This window comes from Acartia tonsa, chromosome 4 (assembly GCF_053477335.1).
Source record: "Acartia tonsa isolate MP-2025a chromosome 4, ASM5347733v1, whole genome shotgun sequence".
Lineage (NCBI taxonomy): Eukaryota > Metazoa > Arthropoda > Copepoda > Calanoida > Acartiidae > Acartia > Acartia tonsa.
In genome coordinates, this window is record NC_137263.1 from 18,671,358 (window position 1) to 18,698,056 (window position 26,699).

Sequence of the window (26,699 nt, forward strand, 5' to 3'; positions counted from 1 at the left end):
AAAAGTCCACAGAGTTTTTAAAGCCACGAATTAGAGAACGCGTTTGAAAAACTTTAAGGATCATTATAATGACTGGTAAATGCTTCTTTCATCCCTTCTGTGTGTGAATGTGTGTTTAAGGGTGTGTATGTGTGTGTGTGTACGTGCAATATTTGCACATAAATATATTGCATTATATACAACACTAGCGGCTTCGCCCCTAGCCTATAGGGGCTTTGCCCCAAGAGGTTTTATCAAACTAATTTTTCGTGTTTTAGATTGTAAAGAATTATACAACATTGTACAAAATGTACATTACACCATTAATGAATATAAATTAACTCTCAAGTATGGCTTCTTAACTAATAAATATCCGCTAAATTAGAACCAGTTGAAAATCATTCTGAAAAAAAAAGATAAAGACAATAATGAGAGCTTTATCACTGTAAAAAAATGTGTCGTAGTTATGTCAACATGAGACAGTTCACTATTATGTAAGCCATGACAACTTTTTATTCAGCTATATAGTTGACATAGTCTATTGAAAATATACGTAATATGTATATCCATATAATGTCAACAGAGCTGAATCTTTAAATCATTTTAGTGGTGAGCCAGATCGGGGTGAGCCAACTTTCCACCAATGAGAGCACAGCATTTTATGAAAAGCCGCGCTGTGATTGGCTGTATAATGATGGATTTATCATTACTTGGATTTTACACCAGATTTTCATGTTCACAAATAAAGTGAAAATTGCAGCGGGCTAAAATAACGATTACCCCCTTCCATTCCCATTACTCCATCTGCTGGATGAACGAACTTACCAATAAACAAGTTCCATGTTATAGACCTAAATTGCCAAAATTTTTCACTTGTCATATTATCCACATATATTCTAAATCCATTATTAAAACATTAATTAAATTGACATTAAAAATAAAGTGTTATGTTAATATAATTTCAGCACAAAGTATGACAGGTATAGATAACTTATTTATGTATGTGATTTCACTGAATATTAATATACATATATAAAGGAGGTCTGTTGTGGTATACTAAATAATTACTGAATGAATAAATAAATAAATGCAAGCTCCAAGTCCATTAAATATTCACCTAAATAAACAAAACAGAAAGATAATAAAGTTTTGATAGGTTCTGTTGGTGCAACAAATAAATATCAGGGAGGGATGGGGACATTGGGCTGTTAATTACACTAGTCCCCAAAGTTTTTCAATTACGTCTTCTAATTGCTTGGCCTAAAAACTTTGGGTACTTTATTGAAATTTTGATACTTTGGTTCATGTTGAATGTCCAAACGTTTCAACCACTAATTGTAATCTACAGAAGGGTTAACTTTGTGTGTCATCATTGGAATTGTGCATTAACTTATCGGCCATTGTCTTTTCCCTTTAAATCCCTGAACAAATGTACATATACGTCAAAGGACCCACAAAATTTACCATCTAACAGTACAGAAATTATATTTAAATGGCTTTAGAGGCTTATTCTAAATGTAAAGTCTTTATTTTAACAATATAGACAGCTTTTTTCAGATATTATAATGAAAAATTTAGATTAAAACCAGTTTTGTTAGCCCCGAGGGAACAAAGGCCTGGATTAACCAATGTGGGATTAATTTTATGATTTTTAATTTAATATTCGTGGGAAAATGTCTATAATACAACTCTCTACAAGAACTTGTTTTAATTAAGCGGATATTAGTCGGTTTCGAAACCATAGTAGAAAAAAAACTTTCTAGAACTATATAAATTAAGGCTCTGCTGTGTAAGTATCCTTCATTCATAATATGTGGCCTGGTTTCAGTGCTTTAACACGGTGAAATCCATGGGTACTTTAATATACATGGACAACAAATCATGGATACGGTGATAGTTTAATGAAAAATAAAATAAAAAGCTTTCCAGTACAGCTTTGAAATTGTTTTTTATTCTCTAGATTAGAATCAGTTCTCAGCCATACTGAAATATCATGTATATTGTAAAGCATCGTATTACAGACAATTTTACGAATATTATAATTAATATTAATAATAGCAGGTTTGTTACCCCGATTATATATTTATTAGTATTATATGAACTAGCCAATGGGAATGATAATTTATCTACATTGTTGCTATCCTCGTATTCCTGTAATAAACAGAAACAAAGTTTAATATCAGATTTCTTTATTATTAAAGTTTTAGACATTTGTTATTTGTGCAGCTTCTCTGTACCTGGGTTTATCAAATCACATTATCAAATTGTGTGTGTCTTTTCTTTATCTGTTGGCCAATTTTAACAATTTGCATAGAATAATGTTATACTGTCATTTGAAGCTGTAGATAAAATAACTCCAAATTTAGTAAAAATGTATAGTACATTATTAAGATTTTAATTTACCAAAAATTTTAGGAGTGCGGGGATAATACTCCTTCCCCAACTGTATGAAACCTAGCTAAAATATGTCTTAAACGCTCTGCGATTTAGAATAATATCAAATCAAAATTCTTTTTGAAAGAACATTTCATACCTATGCCCATATGCTATGTATGGATATATACATAAGTCCTAGTGGCTTCGCACCCACCTAGGAAAATAGCTTTAAACCATAACATGGCCAGTAAGTGGATTCTTTATATAAAATTAGAGCCCAATTGTTTGAGAGAAAGCCAAGATCTTATTAGTTAGATCTCATTAGATTTTTTAAAATATGTTTTGGATAAAGAAATGACCGATAAATTGATCACTTCCCCAATGATATTATTCAAAACGTTTGGTCACTCAACTAAATGAACCATTTAATCAAAATGCAATAAAAGTCCCCAAAGTTTTTAAGCCTACAATTAAGAAAACTTTTTTTTTATATAAAACTTTGGGGACTAGTGTGTAGTTAATAGTATTATGGAGTTACGCAAAAAATTCCGTTTTTTTTGAGGATCTATTCTTACTGAAGTAAATGATTTCATTTAATTAAAATAAATTCAATTAAATTCACAAAAAAAAACGTGAATAGAAAAGTATTATTCTTTTCTTTTCTTTTTTACACTAAATGCTATAATGCTGATGTTGTAAAAAATATCGACAAAAAAAAGTTAATTTGATTTACAAAAATATTAAATTAATTACCAAATAACAGAACATATTTTGGTTAAATATAGTACAAAATTTTATTTTTGTAACTATTAAAATTTTAAATGGTTGGCTGCCATTTTTCTTCCAGTTAAAAATGAAACTTTTGTTCAAGCCTAAATTTTTGCTGATTCAACAAAAATTCTTTAATCGTCTTCAGTAGAATCGAAGATTTTTTGGTTTTAAATATTAAACTAGTTGTCAACATTAATAATTCCGTGTTAAACCAGGAAGAATTGTATTGCCTTATAATTTTAATGTATTGTGTAGACTTTTTTATTTAAAAAGGTGGTTATGACTGAAATGTTAATCTAACATAATAACAATGGTTAGAATATATGTGGATATTATGACATGGGGGGAAATTGTCGTCAATTTAGGTTGCTATTTCCCTTGTCATTTATTGGTCATTTTGTCGCAGCCAGTAGGAGAGGAGGGGATGGGTTAAAGACAGTTACAAGTTTCACTTTATTAGAAAACATGACATGCCAATCTGGTGTAAGATCCAATTAATAATAAATCCATTACAATAACATTTGTTAAAACCAGAAAATTAATATGTTGGCAAAATACTACCTCAGAAGTTTAACAGGAAAAGTAAATGTCATACATGATGTAAATGTTAATATGTCATATTTGCATAAATAATATGCAATACCATTTTTAAAAGGTTACTTTATATATGACAACCCAAAAAATTCATCTCTTTTTTTTAATATACTTCTTTTATCACAAGGTAAATTTTTGAAATATTTATCAAATAGAATGCTTTGATTACTAAGCAAATTTGGCTTTTTCAATTATGCGAAGGGTATGTAGGATGTAGTAGATAGAATATATTGGAACTATCAGCCGAAACTGTTGTGAGCAAAGATACTTAAATATTCTGTTACCGTGCCTCTCTCTGGGGGGAATACAATATTCTCTTGGACCATATATTCAACCCCCCCCCATACGTCCACCCTCCCCACCTTTATAATTCTCTTAACATCAACGTCCAGTTCTTTTATCTCCCCCCCCCCCCTCCCTCTCAATTTCTATTTTATCTATTTGATTGAGTATAGATTAATTCTGTATTGTGTTGGATATGTTGAAACCGGTTTGTGGCCATTTCCCTCTCCCCCTTTATGGCCTGAAAATGGGGAACACTTTCACTTTCATGAAAAATCTTAAAAATGGTTTCAATAAGTGGGCTCGTATTAACCCCTTAGCTGACGATAACGTGAACAGTCTGAAATAATTTATTTTAAAAATGTTTTTTTTATTTTCATTTGGGGTTTATGGTTTTTAGTGTCGTTTTTTACGATTGTAATAAGTTTTTTTGTATTCATGTGATATTAATGAAATTTCATACAGAGACTACCAACTACTTTAACTAGCTATGTTTAAAATTTCATCGATCTACATTGAAAGGCCAACGAGTTAACGACACTCAAAGACAAAAAGTTAATGTAAATTTTGTTACAGGAAAAAAGTAATTGATCCGAAATTTAAACCTAGTAAATGAAAGCTAGCATAAATCCTGCCATGTGGGTCTGCCCCCAACCCCTTACCAATAAATGAGGTCCATATTAGCAACCTAACTATACAACATGTTCTAATTGGTACCCAAACTTTTATAACCATTAGTAAAAATTGGTTTGTAAATTACATTTGGTACCCAAAGTTTTATAACCATTTGTAAACATTGGACTGTAAATTACACTCGGTACCCAAAGTTTCATAACCTTTAGTAAACATTGGACTGTAAATTACATTTGGTACCCAAAGTTTTATAAACCTATATGGCTATATCCGCTAGATTATAATTGGTTCTCTGCCATACTGAAATGCATCATATTACAGACAATTTGGCACAAATATTGTAAGTAATTTAATGGCTTTAGAATCGTTTTCACGTTGTTTTTATGTTAAAAATCGTCCAATTTAACAATACTTTTCAACAAATATTATTAGTAATTTAATGGCTATAGAATAACGTCTTTTAATCCTTTTTTACATGGTCTTTACGTTAAAACCATCCAATTTAACGATACTTTTTATAAAAATATTTTTAGTAATTTAATAACTACTAGCGGCTACGCCCCTAGAGGCCTCTAGGGGCACCTGCGGAGGGGGGATTCAAAAAAAATAGTTATAAACCTTCCCGGGATCTATGAGAAGCTACCCTGTTAAGGAGAACCCGATCGATTCAGCGGTTAGCGAGATCCTTCGGTACAAAAAACACACAGATACACAAACATCCTGTTACTTTAGTATAATATAGTATAACGTTTTTTTTAAATAGTTTTTTACATCATGTTTACGTTAAAACCGTCCAATTTAACAATACTTTTTAACAAATATTGTTAGCAATATAATGGCTATAGAATAACCGTTATTTTAATCAATTTTTTACGTTGTTTTTACGTTACAAACCATCCAATTTAACAATACTTTTTAACAAATATTGGTAGTAATTTAATGGCTATAGAATAACATTTTTCACTTCGTTTTTAAGTTTTTAACTCTTGTATTTCTATTTTAATATCTGCGGACAGCTGTCTATAATTCGATGTGATAAATAACTATTCCAGTAAGGCTTCCAAACCGATTTATATCCGCTGGATAAGAAACTGTTCTAAGCCATATTGAAAAAGTCATGTATAGCATTGTATTACAGACATTTTCCCACAATTACTAAAATAAAAATCCTAAAGAATAATGTCAGTTTTTTTAGCACAGGCCTTCGGCCATTTGGAGCCCACAAAACTGGTTTTAATTGTATAATTTTCCATTTTACTATCCGTGGACAGCTGTCTATAATACAATGCAATAAATAACTATTCCAGTATGACTTCCAAACCAATTTATTTCCGCTGGATAAGAACCGGTTCTAAGCCATACTGAAAAATCATGTTTAGCTTCATATTAAAGTCAAATTTCCACATTTTCCCACGATTACTAAAATAAAAATCATAAATAATAATGTCAGTTTTTTTATCACAGGCCTTTATTACAAAACTGGTTTTAATCTTATAATTTTCCATTTTAATATCCGCAGACAGCTGTCTATAATACAATGCAATAAATAACTATTCCAGTATGGCTTCAAACTGATTTATATCCGATGGATTAGAATTGGCTCTAAGCAATACTGAAAAATCATGTTTAGCTTCGTATTACAGTCAAATTTCCACGATTATTAAAATAAAAATCATAAAATTAATGTTAATTTTTTTACCACGGGCCTTAGGCACATCAAGGCCTACAAAACTGGTTTTATTTGTATATTTTTTCATTATAAATAACTGTGGAAAGCTGTCTATAATACAATACGATAAATATATATTCCAGTATAGCTTCAAACCGATTTATATCAGATGGATTAGAACTGGCTCTAAGCAATACTGAAAAATCATGTTTAGCTTCGTTTTACAGTCAAATTTACAATTTTTAAAATAGAAATCATAAAATAATGTTTAATTTTTTAGCATGGGTCTTAGGCACATCAGGGCAAACAAAAATGGTTTTATTTGTATATTTTTTCATTCTAAATAACTGCGGAAAGCTGTCTATAATACCTATGAATACCTATTCCAGTATGGCTTCCAAATCGATTTATATCCGCTGGATTAGAACCGGCTCTATGCAATACTGAAAAATCATGTTTAGCTTGGTATTACAGAAAATTTCCACAATTATTAAAATAAAAATCATAAAATTAATGTTAAATTTTTTAGCATGGGCCTTAGGCACCTCAGGGCCCACAAAACTGGTTTTATTTGTATATTTTTTCATTCTAAATTACCGCGGAAAGCTGTCTATAATACAATGCGATAAATACCTATTCCAGTATGGCTTCCAAACCGATTTATATCCGCTGGATTAGAACCGGCTCTATGCAAAACTGAAAAATAATGTTTAGCTTGGTATAACAATCAGATTTCCACAATTATTAAAATAAGAATCATAAAATTAATGCTAATTTTTTTACCATGGGCCTTAGGCACCTCAGGGCCCACAAAACTGGTTTTATTTGTATATGTTTTCATTCTATATAACCGTGGAAAGCTGTCTATAATATGATGCGATAAATTGATTAATTTAAGCATGTTAGAATTGTCCTATAATTTTCAAACTATGGATTTCCAGCCAAAAAATTGTTGATCAACAGTGCAGTTACTCTTTAATTTATTTGCCTTGTGGCTTTTCTTGGATGTAATTAAATATATAGGTTTACAATTCAAATATTATGCTTATTTTATTCTAAAATCTTTTTATCATTTTTAGTCTTTTAAAATCGCTAGGATTTGTAGTTGCACTTAAAAAAAGAGCGAATAATGAGATTTTCCTTTTATTATTGTTATTATCATAAACCGGTTAGAAGATATATTTTTCATGTCAGATATACTTTATCTACAACCATCTATTTTCCTCTTACTTCTAACTTTTCTCCCCATACTGTTTCATATTAGAAAATAATCCCTCTAATATTATAACCATAAGGAAAATTTTGGAAGCTAAAAAGAAAAATATTTTCCAGTATAGCTTCGAATCCGAGTAATATCCGCTGAATTAGAACCGGTTATCAGCCATATCTAAAAATCATGTATAGAATCGTATTACAGACAAAGGTGATCTAATTCTTTAATCTTATATTATTTCATTCTAAAACTTTTGGGTATAGTCCCTTTCGTAACATCGCACCTTATGGGCCGATTCTTCGTGTTTTTCACAGTAGCTTTTCTCATATTTCTAGCCCCTGCGGGGCCAATTACCTAACCCTGTGGGGCAATCACCTAACCCAATATAACCTAACCTAACCTTTAAAAAGCCACTTTAAAATTCGACGAATCGCAACTTATGAGGCGATGTTACGAAAGGGACTATTCCCAAACGTTGTTTATAATACGATGCGATAAATAATAATTATTCAGCGATGTTTCCAGAAAAATCTTTCGTAAGAAGTAGATGGATGTAATAGTCAAATTTTGGGAACCAACAGACCAATTTGTCTAAATTTTTAGGGTATCTAAAATTTTTAGGGTATCTTAGTATTTGTCTTAGTATGGACATATTTTATAATTATCTAGCTCATCTAAATCTTAGGCTAACTTATCATAGTAACTTTTATGATTCCTTCAATTGTCATTTCGGGCAGCAGATAACATTCAAACTTAATTTATTATTTTAATGTTTGATTTCTCAAAAAAATCAGTAAATGTCCTACAATATTTCACTGTGTCGTCCTTCTCTGGTATTTGATGTTGAGCTCTTTCACTCGCATGGACCATGTTCACATCTCTCCGATACACAACCCAAGCATTTTTGCCAGGTCTTGACACAGTCCTGTGCCTGTGTGTGTGTGTGTACACACATTTTCTGTATGTATGTGTGTGGATGAATATGAGTATGTGTGTGTGTGTGTGTGTGTGTGTGTGTGTATGTAAGTTTTGCAGGCATCTCTGGCAATTTGTAAATTAATACCTGGAGCTGGTAGCAGGCATGCCAGGAGGGGGATAATCCTGGTTCCTCCATCAACCTTTATTTTCCTTCTTTGCCTAAATTTTCTGTGAAGAATGTGAGGAAGGGGGGTGGGGCGAAGTCATGAGGGAGAAGATTAAATTCATGCTCTTTCATCTTTTCTACCAGTGATGGGTATAGGTAATCAGAAATTTTGATTTATTTGAATCGTAAACGTTTTGTGTAATTAAGCTGTATTATATGATACCATTGTTATTCCACCCACAGTAAACTGTATCATAGCCCAGTACTAAGTACTAACTTATTTAGAACCCTACCTGTTCAGTAGGGCTAAATTGACCTAACTGTGATAAAGCTTTAAAAAAACTCAACCTAACCTTTTTAAAAATGTTTGTAAGCCTCTGTTTATTGTTGGATATGATATCTATTCAGTGTCCGATTTTTTACATTACCTATTTTGTATTTTTTCGAGATCTATAAATATTGGTATTCAAAGTTAATTTACTAAAAGGAACAAAAAATGAATATTAATTAAACTTTTAGTTGTTATTTATCCTTTTTACTATTTAAACTTGCGCACTTTTTCGGTCTTCAGGTTGTCTCTGATTGCATAGCCACCAGATGCAGGGTGAGATTTTAAAATGTGGTTAAAATGAATTTATCATTACTTAGATCTTACACCAGATTATCTTGTACATTAATAAAGTGAAACTTGTAGCTGACTAAAATAACGGTACTTTCCATCGACCCCAATCACCAATAAATGCTGTCCTTGTTAGCTACCTAATCTGACAACAACTTTTGGTCTTTCATAATATCCACGTATATTCTATTGTGGTTAAAATTCGAGTAAAGTAAGAATGGGACAAAAATGAAAATCTATCAAAATTCGAACAAATTGGAAATGCACACATTGTTAATATTTGAAAATCAATTTTAATCGCCGAATACCCTTCCCTTTTCCTGTTCAGAACAACAAACGAATTTTAGATCCAAAATTTTTTCTTTTTTTACTTTTTTGAATGTTATCTAAATACGTTATTTTAGTTTTGACGGAGGGGGGGGGGGGGGATTCTCCAATGGATTTGTGCAAAACACCCTTCCTTCCTTGTTTTTTTTGTTTTTGGTAGTTTTTTTTATAATTACAATGTAATTCAATCCTAGGAATATTTTTTTATTACGAAGGGAGGTTGATTGCCCAATTTACCCTTCTACCCTAGACAGAGAGTGAGGGGACTTTAAGCAGTTTATTGCACTTGTCCCCAGATTTTTTAAAATAATGTTTTCTTATTCGTTGACTTAAAAATTTTTGGGACCGTATTGAATTTCTAATTAATGGTTCATTAAGTTAAGTGCCAATACGTTTAACCACTAATTTGGGATGTACAACAATTTATCGGACTTGCCTTAAAGATTATCTTGTAATTTTACTAATTTATGAGATCATTGTACTAAATTTATTTTAATAGAAAGAATTAATGTAATACTGAAAAATGACGTCACCGAAACTGTCCCAATTTTGTATAACTTTTGCGGAACAAGTTCCAATTACGTCATATTTTTCTTTCCCGAAAAAGAGAAGGGGGAAAGAAAAAAAGGGAAGGGGGGAAGAAAAAAGAGATGGGAGAAAAGGGGGTTTTCCCCATCTCTTTTGAAGAGATTTTCTTCCCCCCCCCTCCCTTTTTCGGGAAAGAAAAATATGACGTAATTGGAACTTGTTCCGCAAAAGTTATACAAAATTGGGACAGTTTCGGTGACGTCCTGAAAAATATGTTTCTACCAAGAACAAATTTTCACAGACAGAAGTATAGCTCTTTATTAAAATATGCTTAATTCATGAATTGATATAGGATATACGTGAATATATTGACAGGGGAAAAATGTTGTCAATTTGACTTACTCATGTATACCTCATTTATTGATCAGTTCGTACATCCAGTAGGAGGTGAGGGAAAAGGATGGGGTAAACGGTATGTATTAATATCATTCTTTTAGATAGTTGCGCGAGCATGATTTAATCAGAATTCATAAAATTCAATTGCAGCATCCAAGTAATATAATTCATGAAATGTGACGTTTCCCTGACGAAGCCAAGATACATGTAAAATTGCAATTGTCGACGATTTCCCTAAAATGCATGAGGAACAAGAAAGAGATTCCCATGGGGTTAGAGCACCCCTTTAAAATCATAGAAGGAAGGTGAGTTATCCCTCCCAGAAGTAAGTTCTAATTTTATAATTAATAGAAATCAAACATCAATGTCGTATTTTACATATACCATTATAGTTTTATTTATAAAAAAAAACACGAAACCTTTCCCTTTAAAAAAATATTTGTGATTAAGTTTTTATATGATTTGAAGGTTCGCTTTTAACACAGCTGTAATGTTTCTGTGTCCCTCCTCTCCTAGTAACAGACGGACAGACGAATATTAACAAAGCTAGATTAAAAGATCTTTTTTAAAGTAAAAAATACTACAAGATTTAGAAATCTGTACAATATTTAATGCAAATCTGTCGTAAAATTACATATATTGCTTTAATTCCAACAAAATGCCTAATCGTAAAAGGAATCTCCAAATGTTATAAGATAATTTATCTAATTATTATATTTTTTGTTATTTCTAAAAATTTGACTAATTTGGCGGGTTCCAACTTACAGGGAATATTATTGGCTCTGGTCCAATTGGCTAACTTCCCAACTATACTATATACTCGCAGGAATATATTTATACAATGGATATATCATTACTTGGATCTTACACCAGATTATCATGTACTCTCATAAGATGAAACTTTTAGCTGGCTAAAATAAAAAATCCTCCTTCTTTCCCCATCTCCCATCCTCCTACTGGGTGAACGAAGTGGCCAATAAATGATGTCCATGTTAGCAACCTAAATTCCCCTGTCATAATATCCATGTATATTCTATATCCATTATTTCTAGAAACAATATAGGATCAAAAGTTACGTCGTGTATCGTACAGAAGATAAACAAAGACTATCTTGAACAGCGAAGCCTTTCTACATTTAGGGTTAAGTCGTCTGTACGTCTGTCCACACCGGATAACTTATTAGGTAATCTATGCTTGGTAGAGTCAATTTGTCGATATTAAACTAAGTTCAGGATTCCAGAAACAAATTGGTATAGCCTAAAAGTAAAAAAAAGTCCAAAACCTCCATCATGAATTTTGAGGATATTGTCCTTGTTAGTGCGATTTTCAAAACTCTTTTCGAAATCCTTGAATATATTGTGAGCTTTTTTATAAAATATCTATCAATCTTTTACCAACTTATCAAACCCGACCGACAGACTGACCACTACAGTTGATCAGAAAGAGAGGGGATATTGGGCTGTTTATTACACTAGTCCCCAATGTTTTAAAATAACGTTTTCTTATTCGTTGGCTCAACGACTTTGGGAACTCTTATTGAATTTTGATTGGTAGTTTCAAAAAGTTAAATATCCAAATGTTTGAACCCCTTATTGTAATATACAAAAGGGGTAATTTTGTGTATTATCATTGCCAATGTACATCAATTTATCGGCCATTGTCTTATCCCCTTAGATCCATAGAAATTAATACTAAAACTACTAAACTAATCAGAATTTTTCTCTACCAAAAAAAACTTGATATCTTTACAAATTTTCCAAAATCATCCACTATTGAGGAATCCCCTAGAAGCTTAAGTCAAAGCCACATGTATAAAACCAAAAATTTGGCACTAATGTATCGTTTCATGAAGCAAGCTTTACTAATAAAACACAAGACAATAAAAAACATGATTGAAATATGCATGTAAGAAAAGTATGCGTCAAAATAAGGACGCAAAATATTACTAAAACAAGGATGACAACATCCACAAAAGTGAAGCTCTGGAATCAGACGGTAGAACAAACGAACATGTAATTGTCATATTTCAATTGAAGGTATAAACAAAATATATATAAACTTCTTACAAAATTACTTAAAAACATAATTCGGTTTAAGGATAAACTTAAATTTCTAGGACTCGATTATAGAGATACTTAGCACTAAATATTGTGACTTATTGTCCTAAGAATCATTATTCCAAAATTCCGAGAAATAAGATAATATCATACAAAAAAAAGTGTTGAAACCCGTATGTTTTAAATGTTTTCGAAGCAACTTTGCTGCACAAAAGGGGGGGAAATTTTAAAAATAAAAAAAGTTAATGCGCGAAAATTTGAAAATAAGATAAACCTTTATATTGATTTTCTTTCGTTGAAAATAATGATAATAGTAGCGCAGCTGCTCTACAACTTACAATTGGGGTATTGGGCATGTTCATACGACCGTTGATGAAGAAATGTAACCTAAAATGATAAAAAGGAAAAAGGCCTTGTTTGCTTTTGATGGATTTTTTTTTAATTTGAAGATGTAAATAAGTTATTGAATTAAACTATTTAACAATTTCCACAGTTATTTATTTAAATGTCCTTTTACTTTTGTATAATGTTTTTTTTTCTTTACTTCATAATACTAATCTTTTTTCCATAAAAATTAGATTGTTATTATTGCGTTACAAAATGACTTCATTGTCTATTCTTAATTATTTTTGAGAAATATTCTTTAGATTTATGGTTTCCATAATTTGATGTTATAAATAGAATTTTTCAAGCATCTATATTAGTTATCGCATCGTATAATAGACAGATTTCCGCGGATAATAAAATGAAAAATTAATTGATAAATCCAGTTTTTCTAGCCCCAAGGGGCCGAAGGCACGAACTAACAAAACTGGTATCAATGTTATGATTTTAATATGCGGGGTAAATTGTCTGTTTTACGATGATATACATAAATAATATTTCATTATGGATGAGAACATATTCTAAATCATGCAGCGGAAATTAATCGGTTTCAAAGTCATAATGGAAAAACATTTATTCCTTCTATATTTGCAAAATTTTGTTAAAACCTTAAATAATAAAAACACTGTATACGCCACTATAGTAAAACCAGGAATTAAGATATCATTCATAAGAAAATTCTCAAACAACAGTCTAATGTATATAAAAAATGGATATAGTATACGTAGATATATTAACATGGGAAAAATTTGGGTGCTAATATGGACCTCCTTTATTGGTCAGTTCGTTTATCCAGTAGGAGGGGAAAGGATAGGGTAAAGGGGAAGGATGTAAACAAAAATGTTCTAAATGCTAATTGAAACGTAGGTCAAAGTCGTATTTTTTCAGTATAAAATTATATGTTTGGACAAAAAATATGAAATTTAAAATCCCTTTAATGCTAGAATAAAGTTGGCAGAGGTTTATACACATACATATTGATTTGGCACATCCAAATGTAAAGGCGGGGAACAATATTTTCAGAGATGGGGGGGGGGGATATTAGCCTTCTCCCCGCTGCACTAAATTAGTCCTTTAGATATTATTCACCTCTTTTCTTTTTTTCTTCACCTCTTCCCTTTTCTTTCTTATATTAAAGTAATGGATATAGAAAATGTGTGGATATTATGACAAGGGGAAACATTGTCGTGAATGTCATTTATTGGATAGTTCGTTCATCCTGTAGGAAGGGAGGGAATGAGGAAAATTTAGTGGATGGGAAGTATCGTTATTTTATCCCGCTCCGAGTTTCACTTTATTATAGAACACGAAAATCTGGTGTAACATCCAAGAAAAAATAAATCCATTATTAAGGTGTGTGTTTGTGTGTGTTAGTGTGTGTGTGTGTGTGCAGGTGGGGCGTTGGTAAGTTGCCAAAAGTTTACGTAGCTATCCAAGTTCTATACAACATTCGGAGCTTAAACGTCCGCCTGTAAGGATCTCTACATAGCGGTGATTTATAAAAATAAATTTAAAGAAATCAAATATATGGTTGTGTTACAAGGTGTTTTTATTCATTTTTGAAAAGGTAATTGTTTTTAAAATGCTTTATGATTTTTAATTATATGTAAATAATATTTTTCATCGACTTTTATGTTATGTTATTAATCATACTTAGATAATAATATAAAGAAGATTAATTATGTCACATTAGTGTTTAATGTTTTTTTTTTATTTTAATTGCATCTGTGACTGGTTGATCTAAAAAGTTAAGTTAAATCAACAAATAAGTGACGCGAACTCAATTGAAAACAAGGACAATTATGCCTATTATCAGCGTACCATTGATAAGTAAACAATACCATTTTGAACAGAAAGAATATAGGAAATGTTAAATCATAAAGGACGGTTAAATTCGGTATATGAAATTAACTTAAAATAACAAGGATGGTAACTTTAAACCAACCGGGCCATTAAATTTAATCAAATGTTAATAAAATATTAAGAACAGCCAAACAGATGGACGGACATAATGAGTTCTACATGGTAGAAGATTATTTAACATCTTTAATAACACCTAAGTAATTATTCAATTTACCATTTCCTTATAATGTAAAAGATCGACAGACAAACGGACAGTCAAACTAATTTATAGATTAGCACCGTTACTGAGAGCTTAATAAGATTTTGAATGAAGTTTGAACTTTCCATAAAGAAATAGTTAATATGCATAAGATAATATAAAAGAGAATGTAATGTAAATAATAAATATTATAATGCGGCTCTGCGTGGCTACCCAGTACCAAATATAACCTAACCAAACCTGATTTAAAGTAAAAAAAAATTCAAAAACCTCCCCTATATTTTTTAGTTTGTTTTTATATTATTGAAACTCTTTCAAATGATGGTTTTTTTATGCTTTAAATATTGGTCAGTAAAGGACATTTTATATTTCCTACCCCTCTCGTTCCATTTCAAAGCATCTAACCTAACCGAGCCAAGTAACCGTGTTGTTTTTTCTAAAAGTTTAAAATTTTAATTATGTTTAGAATATTGGTTAGCATAGAAGAATGGATCAAGAATATTTGCTGGCCTGGAATGATCATCATTCTAGTATCATATCTTCTATGTCAGAGCTAGCTTCAGGTTAGTTTTTTTTTTACAGAATTGCTTCGAAACCGATTAATATCCTGTGGATTAAAACTGGTTCACAGCCGTATTGATAAATCATGTATAGCATCGAATTACACACAATTTTCAAAAAATATTAGGATAAAATTGTTGTGCTACTTTTGTTCACAAATGCCCTTATTAACTCATGTAAATTTTCATTGTTTTTACTTTTCGAGTAACTTTTTGGAATCTTTTGAACTAGAAGTAGATTGTAACCAATCACAGGGACCATTTATAACAAACAAGCAAAATAAATCGAAAAATCAGTAAGGGGTCATAGTTATGGGATATTTTCTTTCCATAATTTATGCTATCGTATCTTGCAAAAAATACTAAAAATAGCTGATTTCTATCCTTATGTTCATTTAAACCCTAAATACTTGTTTGAAATAAATTTTAAAAACAAAATAACATGAAACTTCAGGTGACATTCTGACAGATGTATCTGTGTGGGCTGGAGAGACCATGTACTCTGCCCACAGGCTGGTCCTGGCACTCTCATCACACTACTTCAGGCTGGTGGTCACTGGAGTCTCTGGAGAGGGCAAGCATCCTGTCATATTCCTCAAGGTAAAAATCACTTATACCCCCCCCCCTTTATTTCTCTTTTTGTGTATTTTAGAAATAAACTCATAGTTCAAATTTCATCTAGCTGTTTTAAGTTTTGCCTAAAGTTAGGTGACGACGGTTAATTTTCTTTGTGAAAACCTTTAGATGAATTTTGTTTTAAGGATTTCCTTCCCAAATATTACCAAAAAAAATAACTCACCCTCCCCCTCCCATTAACAAAAGAAAACTATATGCATTTTTAAATCCAAATAAAGGGCGTTGAACGAAAATTTGGTATCATAATTTTTAGACATCTAAAATAACATGTATTACTTATGTTTTACATAAAACAGTACTTACATCTCTATGTAACTGTACAGGTGTATTGTAGACTATATTGCAGGCTCAGCAGCAGTGTTTTTTAGTTAAGCAGCTTAGCATAGCTTCGTTTGGATCAAAATAGTAACTACAGACAAAAAGATTTCGTTTTCACTAAAGCTGAATTCAGTCAAAAAAATTGCTGATACGGGTGCGTTTTAGCAAATGCAAACGAGTGCCGAGCCCTGCTTTATTGAATTGAAATGATTAGTGCCAAAGCAAGACATTTAATTGAACAAGTTACTCAATTTTGTCCACACACACACATATATCAGGAATCTAAAGGGATAAGACAATGGCCAATAAATTGTTGAGCATCCCCAATGATGATACACAAAATTACCCCTTCTGTAGACTACAATTAGTGGTTGATACGTTTGGACACTTAACTTAATGAACCAACTATTCAGTTCCGAAAAAAGTCTCCAAAGTTGTTGATCTAATGAATAAGAAAACGTTATTGTAAAACTCTGGGGACTGGTGTGATAAACAGCCCAATGTCCCCTCCTCCCTGCACACATCTGCCATAACCCTCAACCGCCCCTCCCCCCCCCCCATCCTGCCTGGTTATTCAGTGAGTGTCTGGCAAACAATGTGAATATAATTGATGCCTGGGACAAGCCAAATCTAAATTATACTTGGAAGGATTAAATCTCATTTTTTTGCAGCTTTGCAAGATTTGGATTTGATAAATCAAAAAAATAGCTGTGCAAGCTCAGACATTAATTTAATACTCCGTCAAATCCTAAGTTTTGTTACCAAAAAAATGCTATTCATGTAATGTTAATACACTGGTTGATAAGTAGGCAATGGAATACTTCAAATAGATGTATTTATCTTAAAAGATAGACACACCTAATTTATTATAATTTTTTACTTTTTGTCGTTTCATTTTATGGGTAAAAAAAGTTATATATCTGAAAATCTCTTTGAAATATCTTGATAAATATTGGATTATTCATTTGATTATTCTTTAAACTTCTCAAAAAATCCACGAGAACCATTCTTTGTTGCTTTTAGAAAAAATTAATGATTCAGTTTTTATTTGTTAAACTCTTTCTCTTACTATTTTGAATATTTATATCTTGTTACCAGCATAATTTACAATTTTAGGATGTAAGCAGTCGAGATTTTGAGCGTCTACTGCAGTACATGTACAGAGGGGAGGTTTCAGTGCCACAAGCTGAGCTGGTCAACCTTATAGCTGCTGCCAAATCATTAGGCATAAGGTGAGGATTAGCGATGTATCTTTCTCAATTTATGTTGTCAACATAGTCCTCAGATATTGGTCAATATGTTACTTCATTGTCAAGAAAGGAGATGGGATAAAGTCATAATTGGGGGGGGGGAGGTATCGTTGTATTAGCCAGCTGAGAAATTATCGGGGTATGCAAGAATCTCTCAGAATATCCAAGTAAGCTATATCCAGTTTTGGCCCCTAAACAGGAACAACGTAATTGTATTTAAGTCAAGGGTTGGTTGTTATTACTTTAACAAGGCATACTAGGTGTAAAAGGTTATAAATGAAATTTACTTTGAGCAAGAATTTGCACACATAAAGTGGTTTTAAGTCTACTTTTATTTCTATTTTAATCCTATTCATAATAATAATTAATGTTTTAGAGGTTTAGCTGAGGGCAATGCCTTCGCTGATCTAGAAGAGCCTCGAAGTCCCCCCACATCCTCAACCTCAGCCATTAATCTTCCCCTTCCGGTCACCTCAGTACCTGCTCCTCCCCTCCTCTCCACCTCCTCCATCTCCCTCCCTACCTCTCCACCTCCTCTACCTGCCTCCAGTCATGATCACATCCAGCCAGAAACAGACACACTCAACCTGTCAACAAAACGCCGTCGCCGACACTCTTCTTCGCCAGATGACCGTCTGCAAATGGCGCCAAGACTGGACAAGACAGGCGGCCAGGCTGAAGATGATTCGTCAGCTGGTGGTGCAAGTCAGAAGGTACAGACAGATGTTGACCGCCAGAGAAAGAGAACCCATAGTGGAGGGACAAGTTCTAAACCCAAGATGAAGGAGAATATTGAGAATTTAAAGAGTTTGGACAATGAGTCATCCAGAAATTCACAAGATATTACAGAGGTACATCTTTTAAACCAAATTTTTACAGTTTCATAGAAACTAAGTTAAAAAAAAGTTATGCATGTGTGGGTTTGGATGGGGGATATCGATATTTTAGATTACTACAAGTTTCACCTCATTAGAGCACATGATTATCTGGTGTAAGATCCAACTAATAATAAATCCATTATTTAGAAAATCCAAATAAAAGAAGAGATAGATGATGAGAGTAATTCAACAAAAAGATTTCAACAATTAAACAGAGGTAATTCAAATTTTAATTTTTATTAAAAAGTTAGAGGGTGGAATGGTGTTTATCCCCCCTAAAACTTTTTTAAAAAACCCTATTTTACCTCAACAATATTTTTTAAATTACATGAGATTACCCCCTTAAACCTTTTAACCTCTTATTTTACCCCTTTCAAAAAAAGCTTGTACGTCCATGTAGTATGTATAATGCCAAGTAGAGGTATGTCTGCCATCCCGTCAGTCTGTCTTTTTGTTTATTCGTCTTTCTGGTCCTAATGATCTCTATAAACTCTGAACCGATTATGATTTACATTACTGATTCTTTCATGAAATATATATACATTTAAAAGGTGGTCTCTATCAAGAAAATTTAGTCTAGGCAAGGTCGAAGCCACCTATATATTCGAATTGAAAATATTTTTCCATTATAGCTTTTAAACAGATTAATATACGCTGGATTAAAACTGATTCTCAGCCATACTGAAAAATCATGTATTGTATAATATTGTAGACAACTTCCCACGAATAATAAAATAAAATCTTAAAATTAACACTAGTTTAGTTAGCTCGAGCAATTGGCCATTCGGGACTAACAAAACTGGTTTTAATGTTTAAATTTTCATTTTAATTTCCGAGGAATGCTGTCTATAGTACGAATGATTATTAACTATAATAGCTTCATTTAGGAAAATATTACAAAATTACTTATTTTGACAGAACCGTTAAAAATACTTTATGACATGGTTAATGGTTGATTAATTATGAAATATTATTATGTTTTTTCCATTTTCTACTTTTTGCATTTTGCATCTACAAATGATTTAACACCACCACAGGCTAATGATGTTTAGTAGACCAAAAAGTTGATAAAAAATGTACTTTTCAAATGTACAAAATAAACATTTATTAACTTTTCTGAAAAAAACTCTTACATTGTACTTTTTCCAGTATAGCTTCGAAAACGATTAATATCTGTCAGATTGGAACCAGCTTTGAGCCGTACTTAAAATCAATGATAGCATCGTATTACAGACAATTTTCCACGAATATTATTATAAATATCATAAAATTAATATCAGTTTTATTTGCCCGAGCCTACGGCCCCTTGGTTTAAATCTAAGAATTTTTCATTTTTATATCCGCGGTGAGCTGTTTATAATGCAACGTGATAAATAACTAATTATAAGGTTTTATGTTGAGGAACTGATAATCTTTACCACCAAACCAAAAAAAAGCTTTTCAATTAAAGAGATTGTCCTTTTGATTATTTAAGAAAGTAATAAATATGGGGAGGGGGTAGGGGGGGGGGCTGACTGGGCCCCGAGTGCCATTAAGACTAATGGCAAAATCACTAATATATATATTATAATTATTATTATTTTATTTTGAAAATTGTAATCTTATAGATATTTTTAAAATTAAAAAAAAACATGTTTAAGAAAGTTTTAATTTTAAAAGCTTGATCCATCTCAACCCAAGGCTACTTTATCAAACTAATATCTTTGTACAGGCCAAATATATATTTCAAAAATTAAGGTTTTCATTCTCAATCACCCTGTAAAGGTAAAAAGAACATTTTCAAAAAAAAATAATTTATAAAAATCTACTTTAACATGAGCATAAACAATAAACATTGAAGTGTAAAAACCTGTCATGTTTGTGTATAACCTTGTTAATTCTTTTAATTTGGCTCACACACAAGGAAAAATAAATTATATGGTATTTTCACTCTTTCAATTCAAATATTATTTGTTTAAAAACTTTAAGAATAAAAAATATATATTGTTATACAAGCATATAAAGTAGTATATTTTTTTGTCTGTAGCTTAATATTTCACAATTCTTATTTTTTTCTATTATGTACAAGCTATTAAAGGCAGATTTGAAACAAAATGATGAAATAAAAGTTTAATTTATCGTCATTTTTCTCTTCCTGTTGCACTGTCACCACTTTTTGTGAACAAAAATACAAAAACACAGGTGGTAAAAAAATGCAAGGATGACAAGATCCATAAAAGCTCAAGTACCTAAAGTATAATATTTTGTTACACAATCTCAAAATTATGTCTTACATTATTTTTCTTTTCTATAGTGAAAGATTTCTTTCTTAATTATGAAAAATCTTCTAGATTAGTGTAATCACTCTTTTTTAAGTATTTAAATAAAAATGATTTTTAAAAGTTGATAAATTAAAAAATTTAAATCATATGATGAGTAAAAATTAATTTATTTTTAATTAAAAATGAATCATTCATGAATCACTTGGCACTGAGTTCCAAACATTTTTCACCATAAAATTAAATTTTGTTAGAGGGGTCCAACCAAATCAAATGCGAGTAAAAGTTAAGCTACGTTTTCTATGTATTATATTGTTTTTGATGAGTAAGAATAGAGAAATTTTGTTTCATATAGATTTAGATGTATCAGGCATAATATAATGGATTGGAGTTTGTGGTCTTACAAAATAATAGTTTACAATCTTTATAAAACAGCTATTAGTTTGAAAATTAGGATATGAACATATTATAACTACAACTTTAAATTATAATTACATTATTAGATTAGCGTTATTTTACAAAAATCCAAGTACTAATGTCGACATATATTTGAGATTGTTAGCTCTTATAAATCATTGTCGATGAAAATCAGCTTTGAAATTTTGTGAAAGCTCAAACAGACTATCGACACAAATTATTAAAATCATTTATCAAAAAGTTGATATATTTTTTTTAAAATATTTTTGTGAAATTAAGATTAGTAAATTTTGTAACACCCCCTGAGTTCTAGCTCGGAATGTGTTGGCAGGGCCTAGGACTGGTGTTGGCAACCCTTATAATGTTGGCAGCCACGAGTATAGAGTATAATTCCTTGGCATAGAGTCCACCTTGTGAGGTGCCAAGCCATCCCCCCACCCTGCCAAACCCCGAGCCTCACTCACAACAAACACGATTCTTTCTTTCTTACTTACTCACATACATTCAAATATAAAAAGTATAATATTATTATTTTTTAATTTAATATTTTAATTAACTTTTTAAATATAAAAAAACTCAGAAAAATCTACTATCTTTGATTTATAAATTCAGTATTTGATGATTGTTCTTTTGTATGAATGTATGATTTGCCAATTTTTTTAATTGATTTCACTGTATCTAAAAGTTATTAGCAATAATGGTTAAAATTTTCATATTTGTTCTGATAAATTTTCTCCGCACTATGAATCTTTACCTTCTTGTTTATTTTTGACCTTCTTTTTTTCTTTTTCTAGATAATTGGTATATTAAAATATTTAGACTATTTCTTGTTTATAATAAACCGTCTAATTTCAACAATATTACAATTATGTTCCTAAGTAGCGCAGTATTAACAGTTCTCTTTGTATAATTCGAGGATATGATAAAAATTCAAAGAACACATCAAAATATTAATTGACAGTGACACATTCCTTTTGGTCAGTGCAGGGAGGAGACATTTGACTGTATATTATACACTGGTATCCAAAGTTTTATAACCTTATTCGTTGGCTCAAAAACTTTGAAACTTTTATTGAATTCTGGTTGGTCAATGGTTGGTTCAAAACTTGGAGTGTCCAAACTTTTTAACCAACTATTTTAATCTAAAGAAGGAGTAATTTTGTTAATATCATAGGGAATGTATATCAAATTATCATCCATTGTCTGTTTCTTTATGAACCCTACTTATGACTGTAAATATTTGATAAATTTTTAAGAATTGCTAAATTTTATGTTTATATATGACAAAACTTGAATATTTTAGTGTAGACTTACTTGACTTAATATTGTGAGTACTTGGCAAGTAGAATACCAATTGAAAACATGAAATATTTCAACTAATCATATATATTTCAAAACAAGAACTTTTATCAGATCTTTAGAGATAGGATACTAGAGTATAAAAATAAAAGAAAACGTTTTGAACCCATTAAGCATTTGCTAGGCCTTAACTTCACAAATGAAGCTCTGCAAAGTGTCCGAAAAAAATTAGTCGTGTGACGTCATAAATATGAGGGATGAGAGGAGAAGTGTCAAAGGAAACCCCTTCAAAAGAGATGGATCTATTGACGTCACACGGCTTATTTTTTCGGACACCTTGTATAGCTACTTCACAAATGACTTAAGGGGGAAAAAAAGATTTGATTTTGGTGGACGGAACAACATAAGGCTTCCCTAAACACTACATCAACTTTCACAGGACATAATTAGAAGAATAGAAAATTGACTTCTGTTATTAGGCCTATTCCCAAACTTATATAGCCAAGACATGTACATAAGTAAACATTATATTTTTAGTAGCGAAGATACTCGCTAATTAGAAATCTCCGCCCGTCTGTCTATTTAATGAAGGAACTCGGGATAACTTGAATTTCTCTGCTTATAATCAAGATAGATAGCTGAATTCTCCGTATCTTTTTCATGATCAATGAACATCTGCTTTATAACTCACTATCTGTTTGTCAATCCATCATATTTTTGCTGTCATCCTTATTTAGAATTTTATATTCATTTTGATCTACAAAACGTCTATTCCCAGACCTTGTCAAGATTCAACTCTTCACAATAATAAAATGTAATTTAACATTTTGGATTGACACACAGTGCAAAAAAAATGAAAATGTTTGCCAAAAAAATGTAGAGAACCAGGGGAATATATATATAACAAACATTAACAAATATTGTAGCGAACCTACTCTATTATACTTAAGTTTGTTTAGTAAGGCTTTTGATAATGCATTATGCATTTACGTGATTTAATTTTAATGTCCCCCTGACAGACCAACGAACAAAGTGAGTAATATACTGATTCTGAGAGAGGACTTTTCTAAAATAATTATCTCTAATAGCAGAGGAGTAAATTACATTTTACCTTTACTATATCAGACGGACAGTTAGACAAAGTAAATTATAGATTAGCTTCGTTACTTAGATTTTTTTTGTAAATGATGGTGTGGCATAATTAAGTCTTTTTTAAATTTTGTTTAACATAAACATAACTTTATTTTATGAGGTCAATACAACAATAATTAAAAGACAAATAATTTGGTAGCTTCGATTAGTTGTAGAAATAACATCTTTTTAAGCCATAGCCTCTAGATAGTGGAAGATGTTAAGAAAAAAGCCTACAACCACTCAACGCATTTATAAAACTCTGAAAGGACAGTCCATTCGGACCAGCTATCTCCGAGATTTTTAGCTTCACATAAAAAAAACCTTCCTTACAAATTTTATATTCTTGTAATAGAGAAATTTTTTTACGGAATTTGTTATGTAATAAACTAAACTCTTCTTAATTTTAGAAGACATGGCACCAGACAGACTTCGTTCACCAGTCCGCCTCATTCGCCGCCCCTTACTCTTCTCCCACATATCAGCCGCCACCCTACCTCCGCCGCCTCTGCACCCCTCACTGCAAGCTCCACAGATCTCGAGTGCCAGGACCCCCTCCACCATCCATTCCCCCTTAACCTCTGGAACGGCAGGACTGAAGTTGAAAGGAACCTCGAGCATGCTTTCATTGTCAAATTCAAGTATCCAGGTAAAGATATTTGTTTGCGCATTATTCGCATTATTGGAAGTGGGACATCAAAATAAGTTGTTTCCATAATCTTTGTGTCCCTGTCATATTTTTACCTTTTCTTCGCTATTGTTCATTGGATTCAAAAAAATAACTTTCAGTCGTTCTATAAAGTATCAGAACTAAATGTATGTATATAGAAATTTTTCATCTGATTTTCATAATCTTTGCAGAAAAAGGTAAAATTTTCCATGACAACTAATTCAAATAAAAACTGAAATGATTTTGAGGTCTTTGATAAACAGGAAAGTAAGCTTCGACTTGGTTCTAAACAGGTATTTTACGTTAAATAGGCCAACTCATCAATATCACAAAAAGAAACTACTTATCTTCCCATCTCCGCCGTACAAACCAACAAAAAATAATTATAAAGTTCAAGCTTAACTCTAACATTGCATAGTAATCATTGATTTTTTTCAGAGAAACACCGGAACCTGTCATTTCTGTGGACGGAGCTTCATGAAGAATAAACAGCTGATGAACCACGTGTGTCCCATGAGACCGCCAACCAAGAGTTAAATGTCGTCGTTCTGAAAACAGCTGAAACACCATGATGGTGCTGCGGTAGACCGCCATTATGGTGATGGATGTTATTATTGTTGTATTATCTATAAATGTTCAATGTGTATTTGTGATAATAAATATATTTATGTATTTGAGATTGTTTCAGAATCATCTCTCTCTTTCAAATAAAACAAATAAGATGTGGTAAATTTTTGGTTCTAAAAAGCCACACCCGACACCATTTAAACCCCAGTCTTGAAGATGCATTTTTTTATTTAAAACCATGCCGGTTCAGCGGTTAGCGAAACACTTCTTTACAGACAGATAGAATTGATGAAATGTAAAGCCATAACCATTTATTTTGCAACATAAAACTTTAATAATTGATCTTGAATGTTCTTAATAAATGAAAATATAACTTCTCCATTCAGAAATTTTTGATTTTGTAACCCTGGGTTATCAATTTGTTTCATAGTTCTGTTACAATTTATGGTAAATGGTTCTGGAATCCAACGTTTCAACAGGAACAATAACAATGAAAACTGCAAGTAGCCAAACAGCTAAACATGCCTGTTTATATTAGTACACCATTTGTAGGCTCTCATATTTTTGTTTTAAGGGTGTACCAAAATAACTTGTATTCGCAGTTTGGTCACATGAATAAGGTATAACCAACAAGCGAAATAAATCTAAAATAATATTTGGGGGGCAAATGGAGAGGTCGTCAATTTTACGATGTGTTGCCCCCCAACGACATCTGAAAAACACGTATAGGTTCTTTTTAGAATTGTTTGTAGACTATTAACTGTAATAGATCAAAAATGATTTTTAGAAATAAGATTGTTTAGAACTTGGCAATAATGAGGTGAAGGCTTTCTGAAATATAAAAATCAATATGAAATGCTGCGACTGAACTAAAATATATAGGCGGCTGTTGTGTATTCAGCCGTTATATAGACATCAGTGTCCAATAGTGTAGCTGCTATTTTGTGATTCAGCGGCTGAATAAGCGACAATGTGTGTCAAGTTTGGCATTAGATTGCAAGCAGAATAAGTTATTTATATGAATGAATTTAGAATAAACGTGGATATTATGACAAGGGAAAATTGTTGTAAATTTAGGCCAACATGCACATCATTTATTGTTCAGTTAGTTCATCCAGAAGGAGGTGAGGAGAAAGGGTAAATGGAGTGGATCTAGCAACGAGCATTAGAGTGTCAGAGTACATAAAAATCTGGTGCAACATCCAAGTAATAATAATTTTGATTAGATAGTTTTATTCAGTATTTCTATGCTCACTAAGATATATGTTAATATATACTTTTTAGGTTGATAATATCTTCTAAATTCTATTGAATTAAAAAAAAGTTTAAAGTATGGATTTTAAAAAAAGTTTGACACCCCTGTAATAATATTGTATGGTAGTGTGTATGGCTGGGCAGGCAGGGAGTACGGCCTATTTGGCTGGGGACTAGTCTTCATGCATGCCAAAAGTAATTGTAAAAATTTGGTAATGTGCCAGATTTTCTAAATACATCCACACACATTTATATACAACCATAAACTGACTGATACACACACACTCACACACATAAATGTATTTAAGCGAAGCATTCTTAAATTCTGGGCATAACCGTCCGTAATGTTTAGCAAAGATTGTAAATTATGGCATTTTATAATATCATTTCAAACATTGCTTGATGATTCAATATTCAAGATTTTGATTTTTACCAGGGATCTAAAAGGGATAAGACAATAATTGATGTATTATATTCTTAATAATGA

General features: G+C 31.5%; 2 protein-coding genes across 3 annotated transcripts in view; both read left to right on the forward strand.

Moving 5' to 3' along the window:
- Nucleotides 1-26,699, forward strand: part of LOC145318024 (alanine--glyoxylate aminotransferase 2, mitochondrial) — a 125,281-nt gene that overhangs the window by 66,286 nt on the left and 32,296 nt on the right. The window lies entirely within an intron of this gene.
- On the forward strand, nucleotides 14,292-25,068 carry LOC145316335 (uncharacterized). Of its 2 annotated transcripts, none has more exons than XM_080156775.1 (8): nucleotides 14,292-14,479; nucleotides 15,441-15,537; nucleotides 15,989-16,134; nucleotides 17,605-17,720; nucleotides 18,115-18,589; nucleotides 18,764-18,833; nucleotides 24,132-24,370; nucleotides 24,830-25,068. In XM_080156775.1, exons 2-8 carry the CDS (start codon nucleotides 15,462-15,464, stop codon nucleotides 24,926-24,928), a joined length of 1,221 nt encoding a protein of 406 aa, XP_080012901.1. In that variant the 5' UTR covers nucleotides 14,292-14,479; nucleotides 15,441-15,461; the 3' UTR covers nucleotides 24,929-25,068. The 2 variants fall into 2 exon arrangements, with proteins under 2 accessions (XP_080012901.1, XP_080012903.1); XM_080156777.1 differs by having other exon boundaries at nucleotides 14,362-14,476; nucleotides 15,439-15,537.

Bases quoted from the DNA above. Each gene is read 5' to 3' on its own strand.
- LOC145316335 (XM_080156775.1), top strand. From the start codon at position 15,462: ATGGATCAAGAATATTTGCTGGCCTGGAATGATCATCATTCTAGTATC. The intron at 15,538-15,988 runs GTTAGTTTTTTT...ATGAAACTTCAG, and splicing joins TATGTCAGAGCTAGCTTCAG to GTGACATTCTGACAGATGTA. The intron at 16,135-17,604 runs GTAAAAATCACT...TTACAATTTTAG, and splicing joins ATCCTGTCATATTCCTCAAG to GATGTAAGCAGTCGAGATTT.